Genomic DNA, 10,850 nt, shown 5'->3' with positions numbered 1-10,850 from the left:
CGACGGTGTCGCGATTGACGTTTGTCTTGAACAGAACTGATTTGCCTTCTTAAATGTAGACTATTTATATCATGATGCTCGGCTTGGGATTCGGATTTGGATTCGGAGGCGTTGGCTTCGACTTCGGCTTCGGAGATGGAGTACGTGACTCGATCGATATGTGGGAAAGTCGGCTTTTGATGAAAGGCTTCCGCTGCGTATGATCGGTGTTGCATTACTTGGGGGTGGCTGAGAATAGGGCCTCTGATTGGTCAGCTACGATGGCGCGGTTCTTGAGAATCGATTAGTAATTGATCTCTGAAGAGTGGCGTGATTCTAGTGCGGCTGGATTCTAGTGCGGCTGGATTCTAGTGCGGCATCTATTGTTTTATGTTCAACTTCTAGCTTAGGGTGTTTGTTTACACTGCCTGCACGCTCCATTTCGAGCGTGAGATTGTTTATGGGGGTTCGAAGCTGAGGGTGTCGGATTGTTTATAGTATTGTGGGTGCGGGGTAATAGACATAGACCAGGGTATGCGGAGCATGGACTATAGATATGTCACTATATATATATCTATACCCTAATAATTTTCAAGCTTTAAAATAATGAATTTATAACTAAACTTATATGATAATTAGGATTAAGGGAATATTACCCACAAATTAGAAGTTAATTGTTGTGTTTCTACAACGTAATGAATATTGAAGTCTCACATTATATTAAAATATGAATCGTTTTGGATTGAAATGAATCTTTAAAATCATAAAAATGGGCTGTCGAGTATTCGTGCCAGGATCTTATAAAATGTGCTAAATCTTAGTAAAGGATTCATCAAGGGACAATGCAAGAACTCGAACGCATTGTCATGGTAGTGTGGGTACAGAAGAGAGGGACAATCCACACCTAGGTTCTCTCTAAATAGAAATGGTTCAGTAGGGCTTTTATTTGTCGTGTCGGCGCTATCGGTATTTCAGTTTACTTTGTTCTTGTATAATCACTTATAGCTTCCCGTAAAGTGCACTATTTAAATGTAGTGGAGTACGATAGTACAATTAGGTGAGGAAGAACCCCGACCATCCGGCGAGCTAGACCCGAGCCTAGCAAGAGTGCACACGACCAACCCTATTTTTACGCCGTCCTTAAGTTCAGTCATAGTCATCTGCTGATATCAAGGGCCTATATATGTAAAGGACAGTGTATCAAGCAGTTAACACTATCCCATCTAAATTAACATTTGAACTTAAGATACCATCGATAAGACCTAACCGATATAACCAGACTTAACCGATGTTTAAAAGACCTAGCCGATAAGGGGTTATCGATATGGGAGTCGGTTGTTGGAAGTAGAAGCAGAAAGTTTAACAAAACGTCGGAAGAACAGAATCATTAATTGCACATCTTAAATCAAACACTTTGTACCCTTTTTCGATCAAAACATTATTAATAAACGATACTTTAATATTAATCTTACATTTGGAGGCTCGTCCGCGTCGAATAAAGAGCTCAGAGTGTGTGAAAAAGAAAAACAGAAGAAAGCAGAAGCTGATGCAAGAAGAGGATTGTTGAAAAGTTGTTAAAGTTGTTGTTTGTAGCTACATGAAGTTGTAAAGTTGTTGTTGGTGGCTATAAACATTAAGTTGAACAATCAAAATTCTGTGAGCATAACAGTAGACACGGATTTTAATAAAAGATCAGTCGTTTAATTCGGTTGAAAAATTGTGAAATTCATTGTCGCGTCGCAGCGTCGCCTTGTCCGTGCGCAGTACATACATAAGCAGAAAAAACACGCACAGACACGTTGTGTGTGATACACACTTATAAACAGAAAAGACAAGCACTCGTCGGGTACACAGACACAAGTCGAAAAGAGCCGCAAAATGATGCAAACACCGCCGCCGTTGCACTGGAAAGAGAGAGAGAAGGAAGAAGCTGTACCAGGAACGTCGCGCCCGATTGCAAACGAGAGGGAAGATTTAGAAAATGCGGAAAAGAATACTGAGGACAAGATTGATCAAATGATAAAGTTGCTAAGTTTGAAAGTGCTTTGCGATGAGCAACGAGAAATGAAGATCGCTCCAGATAATTTTACAAAAGTTGTGAGCGATTGTGATGGAAAATCGGTTCCCATAGAAAAATGGTTTGAGATTTTCGAAAAAAATGCCGACGCATATGAGCTTACTGAAAAGCAAAAGTATGTGCAGGCCAGAGGAAAAATGACCGGTGCAGCTAAGCTTTTCCTTGAAGCAGAATGCGTGTGCACCTATGAGGAACTCAAGAACGTATTATTGGATGAATTCACATGTAGCTATAACAGTGCAGACATTCATAAGCTGCTGCAAGAAAGAAAGAGGAAGAGTAGTGAGTCGATGCACGAGTACTTGCTGCAGATGAGAAAAATAGCAGCAGTCGGACATGTTGAAGACGCTGCTGTTATAAGCCATATTGTGAACGGTCTGGAGCGGCCATGGGTCGGAGATCCGTTCTGAATCATCCTCGGGTGGTTCGTCGATTCCTGGGTCGCAAGTGTGGTCGGGGTTTTCGGGGAGGATCGTTGTGTCGAATGCGCTTGGTGGTTCGACTTCGCGAGTGTATTCGCTTATGCCGGCGACGACGGCGGGTGCGTCGCTCAGGTGTGGGGTGCTCGTGTGAGTCCTGGGGGGTGCTTGTGCGACGTTGTACTCTGCGTGATGTACGAACGTGCGGGTCTCGATTGCGGTCGTAGCGTTTGACCGACGGCTAGTTTGGGCGGTGGGGTTCACCGACATGGCTCCAGGCGTGGTGCTGGGCCGCATGCCGGCGCCGTACGAAGTGTTGCCCGGGAGGCGTTCCATGATGTCGGTGACGGTCGATGGTGTGTCGGCTCCAGGTGCGGCGGGGTTCCGATTGATGCCTCGTGCGGCGGTGATCGCCTTTCCCGATTCCTGCCTGAGAGGACGTGGGGGTAGCGGGTCGGTCGGTGTCGCAGGGGTCGTTTTCGCGTCGAGGGCGGTGTCGTCGCGTTCGTGGGCCAGGGTGGCGGTCGGAGGTGGTACCTCGAGCGCCTGGCTGCTGCGTGGCGGCTGCCGTTGCTGGGGCCGGGTTGTCTTCTGGAGGGGCGTCCTGGGTTCCTTTCCCATCGTTGGTGGAACCGCGTCGGTGCCCTCGGGAGACCGGCTCGCTTTCTTCGTTGCTTTGCTTGGTTTTGGGTTTCTCGGAGTGAGCCTGGGGCTGGTGTGCCTCGTTGTGGCCATGGGTTCTGTGTTCCTCGTTCCTTGTGCTCGTGTCTCGTGTCGTGGCGGAGGGTTCGTTGGCGGCGGGGGTCTCAAGTTCTGGGGTCCGTGGGCGTGTACTTGGCTGGCGGTGATCATCGGTGTGTTTGGGAGGGAGCGTTGGGGGCCTTGAAGATGGAGGCGTGTGGTGCCACATTGTATTGTGGTTTCGATGGCGCACAGGAAGTCCATCCCTATGATGGCTTGCTCTAGCATGTTGGGCAGCACCAAGAGCGGCACCTGTACCTCTTGCTCGTCTAGTTTGACGCGCGCTAGCAAGATCTGAGTTATCTCGCGTGCTGAGCCGTCGGCTAGGCGTATCGGGATGCAAGCGTCGCGCAGGTCGTTGTCGTGGTCGAGTTGGCGGGCGAGGTCGGCGGTGATGAAACTTCGGGATGCCCCGGTGTCGACCGTGGCTTCCGTGCGCCGTCCTCCGATGGTCACTCTCGCCACTATCCGGCCGTCGTGTACTTGCAGCGGGTTTCTTAGTTGGTTGTCTGAGGAAGCGTCGTGCCCGGCTGTTCCCGTGTCAGCTGGGGTTCCGTGCTTTCCGCATTCCCAACAAAAGAGGATCAGTGGGTTGGTGCAGTCGCGAGAAACATGTCCAGGTTCTCCGCAGCGTCGACAGGCTGCGTGTGGGTTGGCGAGGGGAGGCAGGAAAAAGGCTAGGAATTCCTGGCGCTCTGGAGTCGGCTGGTGCGGAACCAACGGTTGGCTCGGTTGGTGAGGAGCTCTGCTATGGCTCGCGGCACGTAGTTCATGTCTACCCCGTACGAGAGGGCACGCTCTTCCAGTAGTTCGACGAACGACAGTGGGTCGTCCTGCCCGTCAAACTGGATTCCCCACTTTCGGATCCGTTCCGCCATCTGTGCGGCGTGACTGTAGTAATGGCCGTCTGTGGGGCCATTTCCTCCTGCTGTCGGCAAGATCCTTCTCATGGGCGAAGGCCTTGGCTCCGGGGGCGGGGGCTTCGGTAGATCTTCGGCGGTTATCGATGTCGGTGAGGTGCTGGCTTTGCCTTCCATGATTCCTGGAACTTGTAGGCTGAGTTTGGGGTCCGTCTTCCGCTTCTCTGTTGGTGCTGAGGTGTCGGGCTGGGGCGATCGGGCTCGTCCTGGCGATCTAGCGTACTGCAGCTCGAGCTCCGCCAACCTGACCCAGCCATCGTGTTCGAGGGGCCCGGCGACTAGTTCCAACTCTTGCTGTTGGTATTGCGCGAGGTCGGGGTTTTCTTCGGGTTGTTCTCTTGTGTTCTTGCTCTAGTGGCCGTGGGGTTTTATTCCACAAACCCTCGCTGACGTTCCCTTGGGTCTCTGCTCGGGCGCCACTTGTGAAGGACCTATTTCAGGCTGAGGTAAGCTCAGTCACGTCCAGGGGTCAATCCACAAGAAATTTGTAGAAATGGATGGAACCTTAAGGGCGGCGTCGGGGGCGGCCTATCGGAGAGAGGTGGTTCGGGGCTAGAGTGGGCGTCGCTCGTCGTGTATACGAAACAGCGTGCGTGGACTCGGGGTGGGGTAGTGTCGGTGCCTCGGCTAGTTGGAGTGAACTTACGCAATCGGGTGTTACTTTGATAACTCGACACTTTATTATAATTCTTAGCACTTTAAATGAACTTAGTTTAATTGGTCGCCGGTGTCTCTTGTAGGTCCCGGGAACAACGTCTGTACTCCGAACCAGGTCTCTGCGCAAGCTTTTGGTACAACGTCTGTACTCTGAGCCGGGTTTCTGCGTAAGTCTCTGGTACCCCGTCTGTACTCTGAGCCGTGTTTCTGCGTAAGTTGCTTCTTGGTTCTCATCGTCGTCTTTTTATAGGCTCGTATTGCTGGGTCCGCGGGTTTAAAAATGCATTTCCGCGTCGGGGTGCACTTCGCCGTTCTTGGTGACCGTCGCAGACTTTCGCGGTGTCATCTTTCCGCAGTTGATGAACCCGGAAGACCGCACTTGGCTGATGGCTTGGCCTAGAGTGGGGAAAGTCTTCGCGACCTGATGTCTTTGGTCAGCGTTATGGAGTTGGCGCGTGTCGATCGGTGGTTGCGTGCGGAGAGGAGGCGTTGGTTGCGGGGTGTGGTGCGATACGCTCATTATATGGCGGGGGACGGATTGTATCGAACCCTCTTAGGTTCGTTACAAATTTTACAAATGTCGAGGAAATAAAGGTTCCTGATACTATACCCCAAAAGTTTCAGCTGATGCTAGGAAACCGAACAGGATTTTTCGCAGAACCAAATGAAGCACTCCCATATAATACAAATAACATATCATTGGCACTATGCGAACAGAAAATGAAAATCCCATATATTGAAAATTGTACACATATCCATTGGGCGTTTCAGAATTCGTAAATGCAGAAACTCAAGACTTGTTTAAAGGTGGTATAATACGACCGTCTCGGGCACCATACAACAACCCCGTTTGGGTTGTAGACAAAAAAGGTACCAATGAACAGGGAAATAAAAAAAAAACGTTTGGTCATAGAATAATTAATGAACACTCTACGAATTAAACTATTACCGAGCTACGTCTAAGCTAAAATCAAAGTTTTATTAAATAATGAATTCTTTCCTAAGCCTTACTTAATTTGTAAAAAAAAATATTCTGTAAGATTAATCTGTAATCACCCTGTTCAGCACAACGGCATCAAAATTAGCTTCGCCGAAGACGGAAAAATAGCCGACGGTGGTAACCATGTTATAGCTATCGGATACTGCGCTACCACTCTTACAACAACATTCTGTAAAAAACTTGTGCGCAGCAACTACACTCCGGTGTCATCGCGCACTGTTCAACTCGGCCCAGCCATCTCGAATCTGTAACACGCATCGATGATAGCATAATCATCATTAACGACATAATGGCTACAATCGATAAAGAGGTGGTGACCTCCCTACCTTTGACGACGAGATAAATGTAAACAATAATAAATATTTTAAGAACTACGTGAGGAAGTCTCCAGGATCAGCAGTATCCACACTCCCCGACATAACAAGCCATGAAGACGATCCGAGCTTGCCGTACTTACAAAGGTTAAGTATGGAAAACTTACGAGACATCGACCAACTGAAAACAGGACTCGTAAGAAGACCGATAATATCTGGATTGTCAGCAATCGTTTTATGCCTCATCGATACTCTACCAAACGGCTCCGAGAAACAGACGCCAACGTGACCTCCAAGTGCTAATTGACGGCTTAAAGAAATCCGAGGACGCCTTCCACCTAAGTGAAGGAGGAGTTAATACAATCGATCGAAGAAACATAGAGAGCGCAGGATCGGCTGTCATGCAGGGGATGTTGTCCAGCGATGCCGGAGTTTTGGGTGCGCAACAATGTTGCAGAACGAGCAGTGAGCGTCTGGTGTGCTGAGGGCTAACTTACTTGTAAGAAGAAGGGCAGTTCTTTTGGAGAAATCAACCGCGTCGGCCGTTGCGACGCCAATCTCAAACCGAAAGAAAGAAATAAAATATTGAAATTTGTACATTTTTGGCAGTTGTAAGAAGGCTGTGCTGTCGGTACACTCGCGTCCCCTATCCCGATAGCGAGAGAACAGATCGGTAGAGCGCGAGAGCGGTCATAAAAGAGAGCCGTTAAGCATCCGAGAGAGGATTCTCATTATTAAGTTGTGCGATTAAGTTGACAGCCGTCGTGCGAAAAAGTTGTCAGTCGTCGTGCTAATAAGTTGTCTCATCAATTGTTGAAAGTAGTTAATCAATATTCATTATACAACCTACACTACTTACTCATATCAACAAACGCTATTATAATTAAAATTCCTACATAAATGTAGAATCGCGGTCGTAGCTGGGACTGGCAACGTTCACCTTCGTTTTCTCTTCGAATTAAGATTCGTTTAAATTTAAACTTAAATACAAATTTTAATAGCGGCATTGAAAAGCATGGTTTTAATTTATAAGAAACAATGGTGTGTTCTGTTCTATTTGGCAACTTTCCATCCTGTAGGTGACTAATAAGTTGACGGAGTATCAACCGTCTCCTCTACCAGCAGAGGGGAGCTCCATCGCATTAGGAAGTAGGCAGATCCGGACTTATCATTTGTTCCCGACAAACGGTTGCCGCCAAAAGGCGTCAGGCCACTCGAGCTGCCGGTGCAACGCTCATTCACATACAAATTGCTTGCCGCCATTCGCAGTTGGTTTAAGCAATGCGAGATCACCTCATCTCGAGTGGCAAACACGGAGCCGGACAGGGCGTTCTTTGACTGGTGTGCAGCTAGGTTGAGTGCCTCCGAAAATGAGTCATCGGCATAGACAAATATTGGGAGTAACGGCCCAGACAGCGGTTCGCTCAGCAGTGGATGCAGCGGATTCATTATCCGCAAAACCGTCGGCTCGACAAAGTATCCAATGTTATCATTACAGGTGCCACCGCACAATAATTCAGCGTCCTTGTTTGATTCCATTAGTTGCTGCATGCGCTCATAGGCTGCCCTATTGATGACGGGCCCCATCTTGGTCTCGTTTCGTGTTGGATCTCCGACCGTAAATCGTTTCACTCCTTCGATTAGCAGTTCCCGCAATTCGGTCCACATGGAGGATGGCACATACATGCGAGACAACGAATTGGAGTACTGTCCAGCATAGTTGAACGCCGCTTCCACGGTGGCCGAGCAGACGGCCTCCATCTTGGCACTGCTATGGACAAAATGAAAATTCTGACCGGTACACTCGGCCACCAGTCGAGGGAAACATATGTACCGCTGCATCTTATCGCTCACCAGCTTGTGAATATAGCGATAATCTTGGGCGCTGCAGTGACAATTGACCCCGGCAAAGTGAACGGCATCCGTAATAGTGTCTATGAAGAGTTTCTTATTGGAGGGCAAGAAGTTCAGCACTCCCTTGGGCAGACCAGCATCCTGGAAAGCCTGGTAGACGAGATAACTTATGGGTGCCACTTCGAGGGCCGGATTCCACAGAACTGCGTTGCCCATTAGAACGGGACACAGAGCCAGATTGGCGGAAAGGGCGACTGATTCGAATGACGAGATGGCAGCCACAAAGCCATCCATGGGGCGCAGATTTAAGCTGGGAAAGACACAGACTTCACCCTGGATCTCGAAGCGCAGCTGCGACAAGTGCTCCAGGTAGTCGGCGTTGGCTCTAATCGATGTGACCAGGCGCTGGATGTCCTTGGCAGCATCAACACTCGTCTTTCCTAGGGCCAGCATCAAATACATCCGCATACGGAACTCATCCGCCTCGATTATGTCTGCAGCATACCTCCAGATGGTGGAACGGTCCGCCACGGCTACCAGACTCCAGGTGGCCTGGGCCTTCAATGCCGTCCTGACGGCACTCTCGATTTGGCAACGGTTCGCATAATATATCTGGGCCACCGTCCGCTTCAGTTCGTGGGGACAGGATAGTCTCTGGTTGTCCCTAGTGTACATTTGCTCGTCGCCCACTATAGTGGGAACCTCAAGGGGTTTTCGTTCCATCTGGAATACGGCATGGTTGATCAACAATTGCTCATTCATGTTCACCCTGGGCCCCTTTGTTGAGTTCACCTCGACCGACTCCGCCCGTGACTCACGCGGGCCACCAAAAACGTTATCCTTCTCTAGGGTCTTGATAACTTTGGTACACCCCATTCGACGGTGTAATGGACGTCGCATCCGTCCTATGAAGCGAAGCCTTAGCATTTTTCACTCTTAAAATTTGAATTTAAAGCTTTCAACAGGAATTTTTATTACACTTTAGCTAGACCCATATAATAAGTATATGAATAGTTTTTGGAACAGTACGTTTCGTAAAAGTCAGACAGTTGTGGAAAAGGCAGACTGAGACAGTGTTCTTCAAACGCCTAGCTTCGAGCGGAATTTTTTACTGTTCAGGGTAGCAACTGTAACAGGGAAACCGCGCTGTTAGCACCCCAGCCTAATAGCCTGTTATTGCTGCTGAGTACCGCGCTCTGTTACCTGCCAGTTACATTGCCCTCTGACTCGCTATCACTCACTCGGTTATGTGCACTCTGTGATGGACCTATTTCATGCTGATGTAAGCTCAATCAAGTCCAGGGGTCAGTCCTAGCCCCCCCAGCTTTTCAAAACCAAAACCCAACAACAACAACGCAGCAGCAGCCAAAACGAGAGAGGAATATACCGAGGACCGAAAACCAACGGCATCAACGCAGCAACGGCGTGAATACACCGAGAAAACAAAACCCGACGACAACAACGCAGCGGAAGCCAAAGAGAGAGAGAAATACACCAAGAGCCGAAAAGATAAGCCGCCAGCGTCGACGCAGCAACGAAGCGCTGGAACAGTAAGCCCACGGCAGCAACGGCAGAAGAGAGACGCGGAAAACTAAAGCGAAGTAACGGCGGCGCCAGCCCTCTGCCGCGGCGAGAACGACGACGCTAGCCGCCCACGCTGACGCTGGATCGGCAGAGCCAGCAGAACGCCGGCTCTGAGCTGGGAAAACGTGGAAAGAGGAAAATTGGTTTTGAAGCAGTCGTAGGAGTCGGACGTGTTTGCGGCAGTGTTGCCAGATTTTGAGCGTCAAAATAAGCTAGATTTCACAAAAACACAAGCTAATACAAGCTAAAAATTAAAAAAGGCCAAAAAATAGGCTAAAAATAAAAAAACACAAGATATACACATTTCTAATTGTGTTATTATTTTATCCAACTCGCTATTACTCGAATCGGTATATTTATCGCTGGAACGTATTAAATTTAAATATTTCTCCGGTAATTGGTAGTTGTGGCAACATATGCCATGACGGCGCAATCCATATCTGTAAAATTCAAAAGAATTATAGTGGTATTCATCAGACAATTAAATATTACTAAAACAAACCTTATATTTAATATTGAGTTTAAGGATTTAACAGTCATTTTGTTCCTAAGCTTGGTCTTAGCGATATTTATTAAACTGATTACATGTTCAATGGCAGCATTTGACCACAGAGAGCAATTTCTTCAAGAGGTTTGTTTTTGCCAGCATCTTTATAAGTCAGTACTTCTGACCAAAGCTTTATAGTGTCATCTGTACTTTGCCAAGGGACTAAGTGAATTTTGCCATATTGGGCAAGAATTCCAATATGGAAATGAGATCATTAGACCTTTCTCTGTGTTGGATAATAAGCTCCTTTATACAATCCTTGCACCTCAATTTTACACAATAACACATTTCACACGATCGCCAAGTTTCTGTGTAGTAGTGACCGAAACTTTTCAACGAAAATATACCATAAATGAATTCTAAAATACCATGATAATGTACAACAAATATACTTTTTGTTCGATTTGCCTAAAAATATATGTAGGATATAAAAAGGCAAACATAAACAGAGTGAAATTAAAAAAGGCTAGATTTAAGGCTACAAGCATTTTCATAATTTTTCAAGCTTTTCCGTTTTCAAATAAGCTAGATCTAGCCTTAAATAGGCTAAAATGGCAACACTGGTTTGCGGACAAAATTCGAGTAGCGTACGAAAAGTAAGACACGTGGTGGACCAGATCCACGACAACACGATCAGTGACACAGAGGAGATCCTGCATCTACGCCGCACCCACGGGGAAGAGGAGGCTTTCGACGAATATAAGCGCGGGAGTTCAGGGGTAAGCGAGTCTTTAGACGTGCATACGGGCTGCTGAGCG

At 47.8% G+C, this 10,850-nt stretch overlaps 1 protein-coding gene and 1 long non-coding RNA gene across 2 annotated transcripts; both read right to left on the bottom strand.

Annotated features, from left to right (window-relative positions):
* Positions 1 to 7,190: 7,190 nt before the first annotated feature.
* Positions 7,191 to 8,837, bottom strand: LOC113567143 (delta-1-pyrroline-5-carboxylate dehydrogenase, mitochondrial). The gene has a single exon (XM_026994320.1). It carries the CDS (start codon positions 8,835 to 8,837, stop codon positions 7,191 to 7,193), a length of 1,647 nt encoding a protein of 548 aa, XP_026850121.1.
* Positions 8,838 to 9,844: 1,007 nt separating this feature from the next.
* Positions 9,845 to 10,101, bottom strand: LOC113567144. Its single transcript, XR_003409361.1, has 2 exons — positions 10,048 to 10,101; positions 9,845 to 9,985 (listed from the first exon to the last, which is right to left on the bottom strand). It is a non-coding gene; the product is annotated as an uncharacterized LOC113567144 (long non-coding RNA).
* Positions 10,102 to 10,850: the final 749 nt, after the last annotated feature.

Source organism: Drosophila persimilis, unplaced genomic scaffold (genome assembly GCF_003286085.1).
Source record: "Drosophila persimilis strain 14011-0111.01,24,50 unplaced genomic scaffold, DperRS2 tig00001982-arrow-arrow-pilon, whole genome shotgun sequence".
In the NCBI taxonomy this organism is placed as follows: Eukaryota; Metazoa; Arthropoda; class Insecta; order Diptera; family Drosophilidae; genus Drosophila; species Drosophila persimilis.
The sequence above is the reverse complement of the archived record's forward strand: the minus strand, read 5'-3'. Positions and strand labels throughout refer to the sequence as shown.